Consider the following 18,024-nt stretch of genomic DNA (forward strand, 5'->3'; position numbering starts at 1 on the left):
AGCGATTTGGAGAAGGATGACCAAGACGTCGATGCCACAAGGTGGAAGAAATGACTGCATGATTGGCAGAAGAAATATGTGAAGGTTTAGTGGCTAAATTTGGAGTGAGGTAATAGAGACAGTTACTCCCTACCTAAGCCGATTATCTTCTTCGTAACCAAGTCCTACAAAAGACACATGTCAGGAAAAAAGGTGATGAAACATTTAAGAGATTTTGTAAGCTTGCTTACTAAAATAAGATTAACCTTAAAACTTGGAGCACAAAGCACATCATTTAGACGAAGATTAGAATTAAAAGAAAAATCTCCAATTGAATGAATGGGAGCATATTCACCTTTAGGTAATTTTACAGGATGAAACGAAGGTGTAGGAACAAGATTTGATAAAGAATTAAGAATTGATGTAATATGGTTTGTTGCCCCGCTATCTATGATCCAATGATTAAAAAAAAAGAGATGAATGTGGTAAACCTGTACCATTTGCTTAAGATGGAAAAACAACTTTACTCATTACCAGTGTCATAATAAGTAGGAATTGTTCAACGGTAAGATTGGGAACAATTGCTTGAAGTTTATGAACGGTAGAATGAACGGTAGCCATGATAAACAAAAGGAGAAGTTAAAAGCTTCTCAAAGAAATTCTAACACTAGCTGGAAATATTTTGAAATTTATGTCCAAGAGCGTTTTGCTCTGATACCATGTGAAAATGATAATTGGTATATTGATGATCATTACAAGAGCATTTTCAGCATTGATGTCTATGGAGTGGTCAGAATATGTAGGTTATTGCTAGCTAGTTGATTAATTTGTATAGAGATAAAGGCTTTGATTTCAGCATTGATGTAATTTGTATGGAGTTGTAAGCATTGAAGTAATTGGATATATCTACTGCCTTTGATTTCACATGTGTATGCTTCATTGTGTGGCAATGTATTCTCAGGTGTGGAACATGGCAAACGGGAAGAAGAAAATGTCAAAGGGGAAGGCGAAACAATTCTGGGTATGCTTTTAACTATCACCTGAAGCGTGTTGTTTTGCTTTGCAAAGTATTGTTGCTCAATTGATAATATATAGATGAGAATTACATCATCTATTGAATTCGAGTTGATTTGCTTTGGAAAGTATTGCTGCTCAATTGATAATATATAGATGAGCATTACATCTCTTGAATTGTTTCCTCAGTGCAGTGATTGCAATGTGTTTTTCAAGCGTGAGAAGCAGTTACTACAACACATCGCCTCTCACAAGGACAAGGATGATGACGAGGCCAGTGTGAAAATGATAATTAGTATATTGATGATCATTACAATTTAGAATATTACAAGATATATAGGAAAGAACGTAGTGGCATGGAATAATCTAGATCCTAAGTATTATCACAAAAATAAATTACAACGATTGACAAAATGTGAAGGGAAACAATTAGCATTTACACCTAAATCTTCCATATCATGAGAGATTCTCAACAGCCAGGAGAAAGAAGTTTGAGTCTACCAGGCAAACCTACAACCAAGCAAAAAAAAAATCCGCAACATCTTCCCAAAGCCAAGAAGCAGCACAAAGTTGAGAAAACACATGAGTGTGATTGTTGCAGTAAGAAGTTCAAGACCTCTGCAAACCTCAAGCAACACAAAAGTATTCACAAGGACAAGTTAGCTTACTGCTAGTAAAGTGATTGTGTTTGATATCACTACTTGTAAACTGTATTCTTTCTCTTCAATAGTGGATTTGATTATCGTATAAGCTGTGTTACAAGCCTCGTTGTGAAGTTTCCTCAGTGGTGAGGTTTACACTGCTTTAGCAAATCCTTGTGTTGTGTGTTCTTGAATCTATTCTTTACAAATTGTTCCATCTTTCATTGTGAGGTTTATGGAAAATAGATCGACTAAAAAGAATAATCGTTTTTTTTTTTTGACACTTTTGTTGATTCATATTTTATTAAATTAATTTGATAATTGTAGGCACTTCAAAATTTAGTGAAGCCTTTCAACACCAAAAGATGACCTCCATTTATAGTAGTAGAGAAGAGAACGAGGTTCTGTTAGCCAAAATTAAAATTTTTGACAAATTTAACCGTAAAAGATTAAAAAAACTTTAAGAATAAATTATATCATAAGGGTAAATATGACAATAACCCGAGTCTTTGGACTAAATAATTAAGGATGAATAACATTTCACCAAATTAACTAAAACGAACAAATATTAGTGATAGTGATTGGTTAAATCACGTGTCATGCCATATTTCCTTTTGGTTAATGGGTGAGGTTGGATATAGTAGTGAGACGAGACAGATGAATTGTACGAACATTCTTTTTATATTGGGAGTGAGATATATAACAAGCCACCTCGGTAATCATCCACCAATCAATATTTCGACTGAGGTCCACAAGAGTATTCTAGCAAAGCCAGACTAATCTCCCACAGCAAGCGCTATTATATGAACATTTTTTTTTTTTTAGGATGTATTGTTCAACCTAAAAAATAGGAGAAATGAATCGTTTTCTTAATTTTTGTTTTTGTTTTATAATCTAGTTATATTTCTTTGCAAAAAAAAAAAATCTGGTTATATTTAATAGGAAGTTCTTCTATGCATCTACTGTGCAAGTGACCCAACACTTAAAAATAATTTCAACCATTGATATTTATTGCAATCTAACTATCCATTCATGTTAGTGCAAGTGAGGCTATGTTTGTACATAACTATAGATATTATATGAGTAACACTATGTTTTTATGATACTGCGTGTTCTTACCCTCTTTTTTATTCACACAATTTATATATTTTGGTGGACTCATTGTTCGTTTTTTTAGTCAAATCCCATTATGCGTAACTTTTTTTGGTTGTTGAAAAGATCCATTTAAATTTAGATACTTTGTGGGCAAATTTGAGATATATATATATATATATATATATTTTTTTTTTTTTTGAATTGAAATTGATATCATTAGAATCAATAGCCGGCATTCAGCCAATGGCTAGAGTCTAGCTGCACTTACAAAAAGATAGCCGGCAAGAAAATCCGGAAACCCTAATCTAAGCTAAGCAAACTTATTACAAGTCAAAGATAAGCTCGCTATAATGAGCGAACTTATAAACAAAGAAACTCCATGTCTTCTAGGGCAAAATTATATTCTAGCCTCCCATTAGCCAATCACGCAATTGTGGTACTAATAGAAACCCACTTCCTAGCCAACAAATAGGAGCAAACTCCTTGTCCATAAGCCACTTGAAATCCAATCTTATTCCAGATAATTACCAACTCCAGCAGAAGTTATGATCCGAAACGATTGGTCATGGATCATACACTGACCCACTTGCCCAAGAATGTCCATCTCATAGGCCAGGCCCACCCTCATCACTAAGTGACAAGTGAGGGTGGCAAGGCACCCTCCTTACAAGCCCACGAATTAAGGCCCACCAACCCGGATTTGAGCCAAGGCCCAAAGACCCCAGCCCAAACCCGAGAAAACTGGGCAGAAGCCCTAGGCCGCTCCATTGTTGCCGCCGTCGCAAATCTGTCCGGCGGCTGGCCTTGCCAGCATCTGGGAATCAATCACCGAAAACCTGCAAGTAATCTGCTGCCGATCGATATCAGAACTGCTTGGTCTCCAACTGCAAAATCCAGTCGACAACCACCTACCCAAAAGCTGCGACAACCGACCGGAATCAAGGATCGAATTGCCTCAATTCCCGTCGCCAAAAAAAGTGATCCCCGACCTCGAGAAGGCCAGCCAACCAACCGCCGCCGCCGTTGATCAACCACCATGCTGGTTAGCTCCGACCAAAACCAGTTAACCACTGATCCCGAGATCGGAAGCAAGCCACCAGACCCGTCAAACCGTCTCCTACCTGTGAAACCCGTCAAGCCTGTCACCGACGCTGCACGCAGATGGCCGCCGACCCCGCCACCTAGACTCGAAACCTTACGAGGTTCGCTTTTTACTTTGTAGCTGGGCAAATTTGAGATTGTTTAACTTAAGCCATAAACAATTTTAGCTTTTAATATATTCTGAACATTTTATGTGCATGCGTAATATAGGGGACGACATTCTTTAATTTGTGATATTTTTTGTTGTTGTTGTGTTTTTACTTTTTAGAGATGGGAAACAAGAAGACTTTTGGGAAGAAGAATTGGGTATGTGAGTACAGTAGGTATTTAGGGAATAATTTTTTATTTTATTTTTGTTTATTAGTCCCACCTAAAAAAAAATTATCTTTTTCAAATCACTATTAGCTAAATTCTTTTGATGGTTTAACTGTTTTAGTGTGAACTCTGCCAAGAACAGTTTAGTGATGAATCTGCATACGAGGATCACGTGAACAACTTCAAGAAGCATCCCCTAAGTCCGAGGTCCAAGAGAAGACTTACCCATGCACTGGTGGTTGTAAGGAGTTCGCCACAGAAAATGGACTCCTGGCTCGATCATCTCAAGAGTCAAGTCCACAAAAAGAAGTAGACAGCAAGATTTAATCTCACAAATAGAGAGCTAATGTGATTTCCATATGAAGTGACTGTTTTTCTTATCGTTTTCCTTATGCTTTGTTATGTCACATGTTGGCAAAACTTCCACGTCGAAAAGTCGGATCATCAAAAGCTTAAGAAAGTTGAATGAGCTTGGAGACAGCTAAAGAAGGAAACCATATATACTACGATATAAGCTACTATCGGTTTGCAAAAAGTAGAGCATCTGAAAAGAACAAGAGAGGTGAACAGCTAGATTAACCATTAATTTATGAAACTTCTCTTAAGAAATAGTAACTTTGAGTCTTTGATAGGTTATGCAAATCGAGTTTTAATTAGTTGCATAGTTTATGTGAATTGCATTGTCAAGCAATTCTTTTTTTGAAAAGGAACGTAAATTTTATTCAATTAGAACAAGTCAATCAGAGAGAGTATTCAGTGCACCGACTTGCACTTGCATAAGCAGGAATGAACAGTTGGATAACATAAAGTATATTTTATTGTTATTTAAAAAAAATTGTCTATAAATATCAACGATTGAAATCTGCTGAATTTGCTATTTCATTTACACCGCCGGTGTATAAAAGACGATCCTTAATTTATATCACTTTTGTTCAATTTATCTGTAAAAATTTTGAGTACATTGAAGTAGAATCAAATCCTTAATATATGTTTTGATTTAAAAGTACTTAAATAGTACACATATTTCGAAGACTTTCGAGATATTTGGAGCTACCTCAATGTCAAGCATAAAAGCAAGCATAAAAATATTTAGAGTCCGAATAGAAACTCTTTACAAAATGAATAAGAAAATCATGAACATTTGTTATTATTGACATAATATCAGCTATTGTTTTATTTTCGCGAAGTCATGTCATCTATGAAATATTATCGAGAGAAATGTCAGTATGCAAACAACTAGTTTCAAGTACAGAACATAGTATCTAAAGAAAGCAGGAAAGTATCTAATTCACGTCTATAGTATAAATAAAATCAGTGTTGTTCTTAAACCGATCAACAGCAGACAATCAAGTAATGAAAATCCACTGGTCTCAATTCTGAAATGAAAAAGATGACTACATTCAAGTCCTTCTAGTGCGCACAAATTTATCATCATAGCCCATCACTGGCATTATTTAGTATAAGCACGAAGAATGCTCATTGCACAAGTATGAATTAAACTCTCAAGGCAATGGAAATGCACAATAGAATTATAGAAACATGTATCCCAATTAAAAAAAAAAATTGTATGCATCAGCTGCAACTGCAAAAGCAGATCCTTTGAAATATAACACATCAGTCCTTCAACAGTCCAACTGCTTCTCCCAGAACCTTCTGCCTGCTGCTCAACTTCGATGATGATGACGATGGCAACGAATATCGCTTCCACTACCAATCAACAGTTACTCTCACATACTGCTTCAATTCCACTCCGTAAAGTTTTCCAGATAGTTTTCTTCATTGCCTTTGGCAACCCCTCAGGACGGGAATCACTTGGAATGAGCTAAAATTTTCAAAACAAACTTCTCCATACTACCTCTTTTATTTTCACTTTCCCTTCCGCAAGACTCCTCTCAGTTCTGTTCTTTTTTCTATTTTTTCACATTTTCCTTTTTTTTTTTCTTTTTTCTTTTTCCTTCATGCAATTTCCTCATGGTAACAAAAATCCTCAGGAAACTAAGCATGCATTAAATAGCTTCTGCCCATTTTTTAAACAGCCAAACCTTCTAGATTCCAGTCCAGAACCAACAGCACACCAATATGCAGCAATGTGGTTTCCCATTAGCCAAAAAGGCAAAACTGATACCTGCTCTCCTGACAAAATATGGCACATTTGGTAGCACCATTTTCTCCATGCCTCTCTTGACAGTTGAGTAGGTTCTCCAAACATTCCAAACAAAGCAACTGTAGGCAAAACGTCTCCACATAATCGCAGTCTCCAAGGCAACACCCACAGCTAATACAGCGAGTTATGCAGAGTATGCAAGCCCTGCACATCTGAGCCTTCTGATATTTCCCTTGGCAACTCTCTGCTGGGCAATCATAAACTAAACTTAGTCTCTGGCACCTGGGGCATGCTTCAATGTCAATGGCGCAATCATCATCACAAGAGAGGTACGATAGCCCACCATGAAAATACCGTGGTTTTGGGGCTTTAACCTGGGTATGGTTATCTGCACCCAGCAAGAATTTTAACTCTTCGAACTGCTTGTCTGTTATACCAGAGAGACCTCCAATTCTTAACTGCTTTATTCCAGGTTTGCCTGCAGACTTCAAGGTCCTTAGGTTTAACAAGATGCTCTCAACACTTATTTTTATACATCCTGGAATACTTAACTGCATAGGGAAAGAAGTGTACAATGACTAAAGTTAGTTAACCACATAAATAAGGTACAATGAATGCCTACAAATTTCAATATGAAAAAGAGGTAAGGATAAGTGCACTATCAAGTTTAAAAGATAAAACCAACTTATCAATAAACAAAAGCTATGATGAAAAAGTAAGACATATGCAGCATCTCTTGATGCTGCATGAATTACCAAAATCACTGGTATTTCTAGAAAGGGGGTAAAAGAATTCCATTGGATACCTATTTAGTCCATTTTTTTTTTACTAGAAAGAAAGAAGAGTTTGTTTCAAAAAGTGTGTAAGATACAATAACTAACAATTTTATAGTTCCTCTCTTTGATAACAAATGGTGCATGAGCAGCATGAGATATTGTTTATTGATGGGAAGCAGACTCACAAGATATGTTAATTGTCATCAAGAGGAAAACAGAAGTATGAAGATACGAGCACGTAGAAGTTATAATATAGAATAACTAATATACAAACTTCATCCTTTATGGAGCAAGAAACGATTATAAAAGAACATTATACAAACTCTACTTTATGATTTCGTATTCAATATGCCAATAAAATGGAGCAATTATACAATACCATAATCAGAAAAAGAAACAGAAAGCTGATTAATTCTCAAACATAGAGGATCAAAATTTCAAATACTTACTTTTGTCAGCCTTGGATTGCTGTCAAACACGCGATGCAGCCCAACATCGGTAATCCATGCACAATGCACTAGACTTAAGGTTTGAAGATTACCCTGAGCCCTGCTAGTTAAATTTACAAGAGCATCATCAGTGATCCTCTCATTCAATGGCCAATCAATGTTAATGCTCCTCCATAAAAGAGGATCACTTTTGACTGCATGATTCAAAGACCTGCAAACCCGTTGAACTGAAAGAAGATCCTGAACGCCGAGATAACCCAATGCATAAAACATAGCATCATGTGGAGCACCGCCTTCACTATCAAAATTCTTTATGCTACATTCTGGCCTTTCCATAGTTCCAACCGGCAGTTCCTTAGCTCCATAACCAACATCCAAGTTCACCACATGGCCAAAACCCAGAAACTCCTCCACATTGTCGTCCAATACAAAACCTCCATCATTGATCCCAAACCCATCAAAGCTATCATATGGAATCGATATTCCATCAAACTTCACCTCACCCAGTTCCGGTTGAAATATCACAGCGCTATTCCAAACCCAATTCAGACCAGCAAACAACCCACCATCCACCACCTTCTTCTTCTGTTCATCCACCCCAAACCCATAAGACTCACACCCCTTCTCAAAATCCTCAAGCCAACCACTAATCGCCGTAAAAGTAGACCTCATATCCATCCCAAAAGGATCAACAGGCAACCTATCAAGAATATCATCAACGGAAGGCTCACAATAGCCACCCAATTCACCCTTGTAATGGGTATTCTTCTTCAACTCCGCATTTGAACTCGATGCATCACCATCCAAACTCTTCTCTTTACATTGATCCCTCACATACCCATTAGAACACCTAACAGAAGAACACAAACTATGCTCTGGGGAAGGATACTTAGGCAGAACTGAGCCACGAGACAGATTCAAAGCCATCCTATAGCACCTAACAGACAGCTAAAAATCAAAAAAGCCCAGAACAGAAACAACAAATCCCCTCAAATTTCCTAACTCATAATAATCCCAACTTGGGGTGAAACTGAATTAATGCCCTCAATTTTCCCAAGTACCAATTGCATAAAAATCCAAACTTGGGGTGAAATTGAATCAATGCCCTCAAATTTTCCAAGCACCAATTGCATAAAAATCCCAAATTGGGGTGAAATTGAATCAATGCCCTCAAATTTTTCCAAGTAGAAAAAGCATAAAAATCCAAACTTGGGGTGGAATTGAATCAATGCAACAGTGTCCAATTCAGAGAAGCAATTCTAATATAAAAAGGGTTTGAGAGAGGGAGCCTGGAATTTACCGAGTTTTGCGAGGCAAAGCAAATCAACCAACCAGCGCAAATGGGAATTTTAGAAGGTGAAGAAAAGAGCTGGGTTCTAAAATTAGGGGCAGGGGCGCAGAGAGAGTGAAGGTTGGGAAAGAGACGCGTGGAGACAAAGTCTTCTCCTCTCAACCCAACCAAGACTCGACCTTTTGGCCTTTTAACTTGCAAGAGAAGGACCTTGCCACAACAAAAAGATCAATTTTTATTTCCCCAAATTGAAACCTTTTGGGATTTGACTAACTACTCGGTACTTTACCTCTTGAGGAAATAGGAAATATATATATGTGTGTGTGAACCTTTAAGTTTTTTTGATTTCCTCACCAGACATGGAGTTACTTTCTCTGACACAGAGGACTAGGAGTTACTTAACTGCCTTTTTCAAGAAAAATGCAACTTTTTTCCCTTGATGGTTTTTTTGGCAAAACAACCAGAAAAACAAAAATTCTCGAGTTGTTCGATTTTGAAAAATGTGCATATGCCGAGAGCATGAAAGTGATAATGAGTTTATTTGGGATTGCTTTTAGATTGAGTGATTGACATGAGAGTTTTCAGATTATGAAAAATCAAAAGCTGTTTTGATAGCATTTGACAGAAAGTGCATTGTTAACTCAAACATGTTTTTGGTGGATTTTTAAGAAGCTATCACATATTTCTTAAAAAAAAATATATATAAATATAAAAAAACTCTGAGTGTTCTTATATAATAAACACTTGTAAAACTAAAATTATTCAAAAATCATGTAACACAAGCTCTTCAACCTGCATAACAAATATTTTCTACATAAACAAGTCCATCAATGAATTTCTTGTCGGCAAAAGCCTCGTCCAAAATAATTTTTTTAAATTATTAATGATGTACAGTTCATTAGCCTAGTTAGTAAAAAACGGAACGTGTACAATTCGGCAAAGAAACGTACGTGTATTATTCGCTTTACCTAGTCTAACGATACGGTCAAATATTCGGTCAAATAAGATGTGGTATTTTCCACTAAACTAACTAGGTTCATTAGTAATAGCCTCCCACAAAATTTACAATTCATATGGATACAACTGTTTTTCTTCTTCTTCTTCTTTTTTCTTCATATTTTCTAAGGAATAACTCGTTAGTAACGGCATGCATCTTATGAAAAATAAAATAAATCTGACAAATCATTGCCGACAAATTGTTCTCGGCAGTAGTCTCTCCAACAAAAACAAAAGTTGGCACGCCTTTGGACAAGGAGATCCACCTGGGGAAGGCCTCTCATAAAAAGGAAGGCAAGTTCTGTTTTGAATGGATGAAATTCTGTGTGCAGTCCTACAAAATTTTTGAAGAATTAGTAAGAATAGCATTATATGTGGATTGAAAAGCGAATGCAGATAAACAACTACAATTGAATTAACCACAGTTTTGCTGCAATTAAACACGTACTATGCCTTGATTTTTACATTAGTTAGATGTTGGAGCACAATAATTAACAGTTTAATGCTAAGAAATTAGCTGATCATTAAGGAAGAATCCCAGGGATCATTATGGATTTTTTCCCATACCGAATCAAACCCAAGGAGGCAGGGTTGCTAAGTTGGTACGATACATGGTAACGGCCCGGAGGCTCCGTTACCGAACCGAGCCCAGCCCGTGATTCAATGTTCTATCTAAAATAATATCTAACATATCCATTAAAACTGTAATTTGGAGGGATGCCTCCCTTTCGACCAACTTCAGATGCTCATTGCGGCCGAACCTTTTGGGCTTCTAAAGCACTTTGATCAGAATTCTAAAACAAGTTTAGATGCCCATTGCGATCGCACCTTTTGGGCTTCTTATGCATAATGGACTCGCTCAGTCCATGGGATGTTTTTCGGCCGACACTTTGATCAGCAATAGAATTCTAAAACAAGTGCATGCTTGTTCTCATATATATCGTTTGTCGCCCCACTACAAATCTAGACAGAGCTTCCACTCTCCTTTCAATTGCTTCCCCTCTCCTTTCAATTCAAAGCTCCATACTCGATACAACCTTCATGGCAACAGCTGCGCTGCTCATTGAAGCCAACCCATTAATGAAATTGAAGCAAAACACCCTATTACGCACTTTTCGTCCTCTTCCATCAAAACCAATCGCATTAACGTTTAGCAATCAACGTTGCTTTGCTCCTAGAATATTTAAGAACCCTAAACCTCGATGTTTCTTGCCCGCCGACTCTAAATGTCATCCCTCTCATTCTCAGTCCCTCAATGTTCTTAAAGATAATCGGCCAGCGGCAGCAAACCCTAATTTCACAGTCGCCGTTAATAAGGTATGGGAAAAGTGTCACAGGGCATTGAGGGAACCAGCAATGGCTGCCGTGCTGTTTGGTTTGTTAGTCATGTGCAACCCCAACTCAGCAGCGTTGGCTGCTCCGGTGGGTCGGGTCGGTGGAAGCTTGACACTCACGCGTACGACGTTGCACCATCCATCTAAATATTCTTCGACCACAATCACAACGTCCGACCACTACGATGATCCGATCTGGGAAATTGCATTCTATTTTTTCTTTGATTTATACTGTCTCTGGGGATTGTTTGCGTTGCTTTCGCCTTACCCCAAGTTTTACACGGCTGCTTTGTTTATTTTCGGGACAGTTTTCACCGCTATTTGGGTTCACTCTCTAGGTCAAACAAGTGTTGTCAAGCTCCAGCTTCAGGTATATGAGAACGTATATTTATGCCAAAAAAAAAAAAAATTGTATATGTATGTACAATATTGTCTTCTATTACTATTGATTAGTTAATCTGTTTATATGGATTATGGACTTATGCATTTGAGTGATATATACAAGGTTACTTTATCGAACACGGGACGAGCAGTGCAAACGGATCTTAATCGGATCGCTGAAACTGCAGATACCTCTACACGTACGGGTTTGAGGTATGTTTTGAGAGGTGAGTTAAATGAAAAAGGCCTTATTTTTGGTGATAACAATATTTTCCTTTTAGGTCATCTGATTTCATTTTCACCAAATCTTTTGGTTATAGATACAGCGGTAGCTCTATTTCGGCAACCTGATTATTGCATTTCCGGTTACTCATGTGTGAGTATAATGCCATTGATCCTCTAAATAATGATCTTTAAATTTCTATTTGAATTTAATTTAACTAAAATTTACATATGATTTCCATTGGATCCCATTTTTGTCGATATATCTGTCCACATTTCTGTACTTTTGGATGGTTTTGGTCATCGGTTATTAGGTTACATATATTGTCACTGCATATTGCATATAATTGGATTGGTTTTGGCTGAAGTGTGTCTATAGACATATATATGTAGATCAAGTTAAAACAGAAACTATGTACGTATACGTTGCTAGCTACAACTGCTAACTTGTGTATATGTCAGAAATCAGTGTTAAGGAGCTAAGTTAAGCTTCTTATATCAATGCTTAATTGTAGGTGGGTGTATCAAAGTTCACTAGAGCGGCTGCACAGCAATGCTTTGATAAAATTGTGTTCAGAGAGAGGGTTAGATATGACGAAGAGACCATTGTCAATGTGGACAATATAAAAACTCAAAGCACAACAAGTCAGAGATCAACTAATGAATCTCACAATGACAATGTAGAGGTAAACACTTTGAACTTGAGATCTCGGTTGAATGTCATTGCGAGAATATTTTTTAGATAGGAAAAAAGGTTAACTTGTTTTTGCTTTTACTTGCTGCTGATAGGTTACAATTTTACTTGCTGTTGATGGAAAGTCTAAGCTGCCCACTATCATTGACAGCAGTGATTTGAAGAAAGTGATGGAAGAGCTTGCATCCATTGATCCCAACAGACTACTTTTAGTAAGAATAAAAATTTCTACTAGTAGCTACTAACTTTCAAATTTTGTTTTTCTTTCTTCTTGAGATAAGTATTTATATTTCATGTTCTTTCTGCAGGGAGTAGAGGTACTGTGGACTCCTCAGTTCTCTTCACATGCGGCAAGCAAATAAATTTAATCAACTGATTCTCTGGTGCCCATTTTCCGAAGGCATGTTGATGTCATTGCAGCCCGACTCCCAAATTGGCAAGCAGCAAATCCAGGAAGTGTCAAGCTGTTCGCAGTGGCGGTTCTGCTTAATTGAGTGGCAATTAGACCTGCGAATTGAAGAGTTCCTGACTTTCTTGTTATTTCGTATTATGAGAAAATTTTGTTTCTTACTATATAGTTTGAGATGTTATGCAGACAATTATTTGACCAACTTGTGTGCTGTTAATTCCAGATTATCTTTAGTTTGGATCTTTGATGGTTTGCTTGAGGAATACCTTAAATCCGATGCTAGAAAACCTACGTGATACCATGATAGAATGGGCAGATGGTCATATTTTGGCTAATATTATTGTTAAATGGTTACCTTAACACTATCTGGTTTATTGCTTAGACCCCAAAACCAGACTTTTGTTACCGGGTTTAGCCTTTGTGACTGTTGCTCATCTGGAAAACATTAATACCTGAGTGGTTCTAGTAGTGTTTTGATGGCAGTTTTGTGCAAACCTAATCGATATTGGCTAGCTAGGTGAAGGAGGATAAGGCCTTCCTTATAAATTGGCTCGATGTCATCTTTCTGCTACTCTCGAGTTACTATGTTTTGATGGCTTCGCAATACCCTCTCATTGAAGGTCGTTGTAACCTTACAATACCCTCATTGAGATCGTATTACCTTTTTTTAGGAGAAAGGGTATTATGAATATTTCTCAGAACAAATGATAATGATAAAAATGACACGCATACAATTGTCTTAAAATGGTAAAATGAGTTTTCAAAATATTAATATTAGTCCTCAAAGTGATAACATGAGTCATTGAAATGGTAAATTTTCTTAGTTACCACATGAGTCCTCAAGTGGGAAAACGAGTCTTCAAAGTGGTGAAATGAGTCTTCAAAATGATAAAAATAGTTGATATATGAGAAATATTAACGTACCATCACCTTACCCTAAATGTAGACCCTTGATTTCAAATCGAAACTGATATCAAAATTTGAATCCTTGCTTTTTGGTGAGTTTTGGTCTGCTATTAAACATAATACTAAAATTTGCTTTAACTCTAAGACCAAAGCCTTTACCAAAGTTTTCTTAGGCCGCCAGCCGATCTGTGATATCAGACATTCTACTGGCTGAACCGGGCTTGAAATCCCTAAACTAAGCCCGGCCGTCAACACCAACATGCCAAGACTAGATGTGGGTTGAGCCGGGCCGAGTGATCTGCAGGCCGAATGATGACCCCCTCATTAAGGGTTGTACGTATCACATGACACAAACTAACACGATCCCAGTCTAGACTTACACTGTTATTGATTGACTTACCCATATTTTTCACAATGGCCCAAGGTACTTGGTGCAACTAGCCCAACCCAATGGTAATGGATCTTTCCTCTTTCGCCCAAATACCCTTACAGAAACCAAGGACTAAAAAATATATATTTTCGCCGATAATTTGGAAAAAAGAGGGCAGACGAGCTTGGGATTCGAACCTTGGTTGTGTAGGGAGAATACGAACATCGCAACCAATGCTACTGGAAGAAGACTTCATCAATTACCAGTATCATTTTATATATATCCTTCTTCATTAATCTCCTCTGTTTTTATAATCTTTTTTTTCAATAGTTTGTTTTATTATGTTACTAATCAAAATTATTATTTTAGATACTTTGTATCCTAACAAACTATATTGGAGGCGTTATTTTTATTCCTCGGGCTTCTACTTTTCTTTGTTTGGGCTTAATCCTAGAAGGTGGGTGTGCTAGGAGATTACTAGTTTAGTTTACTCTGTTTAGGGGTGGTTTTGTAGTAGTTTCTAAGGAACGGTTCTTTCTGTCGCCCCCATAGGAGGGGATCGTTTTTGTACTGCTTGCTAAGCTGCATAATGGAATATGGATGACCTCTTCGACTAAAAAAAAAACTATAATGATATGTATTATATTTTGTATTAAGATTATAAATATTCACTAAAGTTAAATTTCAATAAATGTATGTGACTCAATGTATATTTATTCACTTTAAATTATACTAATTTATTATGTAATAATATTTGCCTAATATATATATATATATATATATATATAGATTTGAAATAGAGTAGATTATTGATCAACTGGACAAATTCTAAAGTTTAATTTAAATTTTTTATGTTTTTCTCCGAGTTTCTATAGATTTTGTCGAAATTTTATCGATATCGATATTTTTTCAAAATTTCTTCTGAAATTTCTATTTTTTGAATGGTCAATATTTCTTGGATGATCTCGATATTTTAGTCATCGACTGAAACTGAAGCCCTCACTCCTGCAACAAAAGCACTTCTAAGCCCAAATTGAAATCAAAATCCCAAATGGCCAATTTCCTGATGGACAGAATCCTAAAATCAATCCCAAACCTCAACCTAATCACCACCGCCCTATCCTCTGGCTCCGCCGCAGCCGCCGCCGAGCAACCCCAATCTGACGGTGGCGAGTCTTCGTCCTCCTCCTCCTTCACCTTCTCATCCGAAGGCCAAGACAGCATACACAACATCACGGCGTCGTCGTGGGTGACGATGCCGATGTCGTTCATGACGGGGTCGGTGGTGGGGAAGAGGTTCTACAATCAAGTGACGACGAGGAAGGCCGACGACGGGAATGGATGGTCGGTGATGCTTGATTATCGGACGCTCAAGACTCCATCAAAGAGACCCTTAAAGCTTCCGACTTTGGGGTTAGCTAAGGCCATTGCTGCTGAGTGGGAATACCAGGTGTGTGTTTTCATCTCTTGGAAGCTTTTAGCTCAACTGGGTTTCATTCAAAATTGGAAATTGAGTACTTCGAAGTTAGTGTAGAAACTTAGCTGAAATGCTTAGTGTTTAGCTTCTTAGTTATGGTAAGATCATTGCTCAAATGGATTGCACTCAAAATTGGAAATTGTTTTCTCCAAGTAGAATTATAAGTATGTGATAGCTTAGTTCAAATGGGTTTAGCTTTATAGTCTAAATATGCCTTTTTCGCATTAGTACCAGCTCAGTTCAAATCCGAACTCTTAAAGTTGAATTGTAACAGTAGTAGGTTCCTTCGGAAAATTGAACTTACTGTTTTGGAATCACTGTTCATCAAATGGCTTTTATTTGAGATTGTGTATTGGAATTGTTTGAAGCATTTGCATGTTATTGGGAACTTGACGGCTTAGCTAAAAATTTTAGCAAACAGATGGGATTAGGCCCTTCACGATGCCTTTCATGAAGCTTGCTCAGTTGCTTGTACTGCACTGGAAAGAGTTCCTATCACACGGCATAAGGTTATAGAATACTTGATAAATAGATTCAATCAAGATTTAGTCTTTTGTCGCGCGCCAGATGACAATGAGCTGACAAGCGGCATCCATGGTATGTTGCCTCTTCTCAGGTCTGTGTCACCTGTTCTGTTGAGTCTTCATCTGTGTCATATTTTATTTACTTATTATATTTAAGGAATACTAAAGTATCACTATCTAAAATCTGCTTCATTTCTTGTACAGTGGACGTGCTGCAGAGTAAATGTTCTAGCTACAAAAGCCCCTTTATGATCACTGGTCATATCCATCTTAAAACTCACCAGTGTAGCTTGAATCAATTGCTATGATATCTACTTCAAAAAAATTCTAGAAGGTATTTGTGGTTAAGATAAACTGATTGTACTGGCTTCGAAGGTTAGGCCATCACTGTTTTCACATAAGGCAGCTTTCACATATGATCTTCTAAGTCTGCACATAGATCTTCTTCTTAGTTTTAAGACAGTCGTATGTCCATTGCAACTTATAGTGCCTCATTCTTTTTTTGTAGAACGGCAAGTGGAAAAGATTGATCCATTACCTGATTTGCTGGAGTCCGAATTTGGCTTTAAGCCTGTTGTTTACTCCTGCTTTTTTGGTGGAAAGCATGAGGATGGACTTCTAAAAGCTGTAGAAACCCTACTGAAGAAAACAGATGAGTGTGAATTGGCAGCAATTGATGCTATTGCAGGAGCAGCACACTCCCTAACAATTGCTCTTGGATTATTTCGTGGGAAACTGCAGATTAAAGAAGCAATTGAGTTGATTAGACTTGAAGAAGATTTTCAGGTTGCTATTGATCTTTATCTCTCTATAACACTCAAACATGTAGTATCCTTGGATATCCATCTGAATCAAATTTTTGCTGACTTAATGGATTCCTTGCAAAGTATTAAAAGCATCTTTTCTGATTTTGCAGGGAGACAAGTGGGGTATGGTTGAAGGCGGTCATGATGTAGATATTGCTGATCTCAAAGTACAGATCACATCAGCTGCTGTATTCCTAGGTCTTTCAAGGAGGGTTTAATCTTTATACATCTTTTCTCCAGTTTTTGTTCTTACTCTTCCAAGAGCTAACCTCCTAGTGTGTTTTCATTTACAATGTTTGCGTTATTATAGATCTATAGAAGTTACAATACCAAGATGCCCAGTATTTTTGTGGAAATCCTGTTATTTATGAGATCAGATTGAATCAATGATGTAATAATCAACCCTGGTATATCAGTGCAATAAAATTTATCTTTTGCTTATACAATATGAGGTGTAAAAGATAGTTTGGAGTTGAAATTAAGCCTCGGGTTTAATATATATAGTAGGTAGAACCCGATATGTCCGGACCATTCCGTGTTGGCGACCCTCTCTCTTCATTGTTTTGAGCTATATGTGAGCTGAAAGTTGATTTTGTGATGTAAAGAGGTGGATGCGCCTCTTGTTATATAGTAATGCTTTTGGCTTTGCAAGCTTGGTGAGCACGGCGTTAGGTAGTTTCTAATTCGTGCGGAACAGGCACAAGCAAATAATGATTGACAACTCCTTTAGATAAACCAAACGATTCCTTTCCATTTCTTTTTTATGTCAACGTTTTGGCAATTGCCTTTAATAGTTTCCTCTGGATGAAACTTGTTTCAAAAATTTGATATAATTCCCACCTGGTTTTACAAAGTAAATCCAGTTTTAGGTCAACACGTTTTGAGGTGGGGAAAAAGAAATCATTAAAAAGTTCCATTGCCGGGAATCGAACCCGGGTCTCCTGGGTGAAAGCCAGATATCCTAACCGCTGGACGACAATGGATTTGTTCCTGCTGGCAGCCTGCATAACAACTATACCAGAGTATTCGCATGTTCCGACTTCTAAAAATCATGAAAAAAATTCAAGTCAATAATTTTGAGTTCAATCAATTCAAAAGTTGCTTAAGATTCAAAATTTCAAAATGAGAAGATTTTGAGGT

The 18,024-nt window shown here is 37.2% G+C and overlaps 2 protein-coding genes, 1 non-coding gene and 1 pseudogene across 3 annotated transcripts; 2 read left to right on the forward strand and 2 right to left on the reverse strand.

Annotated features, from left to right (window-relative positions):
* Positions 1-5,496: 5,496 nt before the first annotated feature.
* LOC112187252 (F-box protein SKIP14) lies at positions 5,497-8,941 on the reverse strand. The gene is made up of 3 exons (XM_024325971.2): positions 8,775-8,941; positions 7,475-8,411; positions 5,497-6,800 (listed from the first exon to the last, which is right to left on the reverse strand). The coding sequence occupies exons 2-3, from the start codon at positions 8,399-8,401 to the stop codon at positions 6,246-6,248; spliced, it is 1,482 nt and encodes a 493-aa protein (XP_024181739.1). The 5' UTR covers positions 8,402-8,411; positions 8,775-8,941; the 3' UTR covers positions 5,497-6,245.
* A 1,814-nt stretch (positions 8,942-10,755) lies between these two features.
* On the forward strand, positions 10,756-12,970 carry LOC121051449. Its single transcript, XM_040513821.1, has 6 exons — positions 10,756-11,465; positions 11,601-11,703; positions 11,797-11,852; positions 12,214-12,384; positions 12,488-12,604; positions 12,701-12,970. The coding sequence occupies exons 1-6, from the start codon at positions 10,803-10,805 to the stop codon at positions 12,752-12,754; spliced, it is 1,164 nt and encodes a 387-aa protein (XP_040369755.1). The 5' UTR covers positions 10,756-10,802; the 3' UTR covers positions 12,755-12,970.
* A 1,946-nt stretch (positions 12,971-14,916) lies between these two features.
* LOC112188039 lies at positions 14,917-17,341 on the forward strand (annotated as a pseudogene).
* A 454-nt stretch (positions 17,342-17,795) lies between these two features.
* TRNAE-UUC lies at positions 17,796-17,867 on the reverse strand. The gene has a single exon. It is a non-coding gene; the product is annotated as a tRNA-Glu (tRNA).
* Positions 17,868-18,024: the final 157 nt, after the last annotated feature.

This window comes from Rosa chinensis, chromosome 2 (genome assembly GCF_002994745.2).
Source record: "Rosa chinensis cultivar Old Blush chromosome 2, RchiOBHm-V2, whole genome shotgun sequence".
Classification (NCBI taxonomy): domain Eukaryota; kingdom Viridiplantae; phylum Streptophyta; class Magnoliopsida; order Rosales; family Rosaceae; genus Rosa; species Rosa chinensis.

Coding starts and splice junctions, on each gene's coding strand:
- LOC121051449 (XM_040513821.1), top strand. CDS start 10,803: ATGGCAACAGCTGCGCTGCTCATTGAAGCCAACCCATTAATGAAATTG. Junction 11,853..12,213: donor GCATTTCCGGTTACTCATGT/GTGAGTATAATG, acceptor GCTTAATTGTAG/GTGGGTGTATCAAAGTTCAC. Junction 12,385..12,487: donor CTCACAATGACAATGTAGAG/GTAAACACTTTG, acceptor TGCTGCTGATAG/GTTACAATTTTACTTGCTGT.
- LOC112187252 (XM_024325971.2), bottom strand. CDS start 8,401: ATGGCTTTGAATCTGTCTCGTGGCTCAGTTCTGCCTAAGTATCCTTCC. Junction 6,801..7,474: donor GCAATCCAAGGCTGACAAAA/GTAAGTATTTGA, acceptor TTCCCTATGCAG/TTAAGTATTCCAGGATGTAT.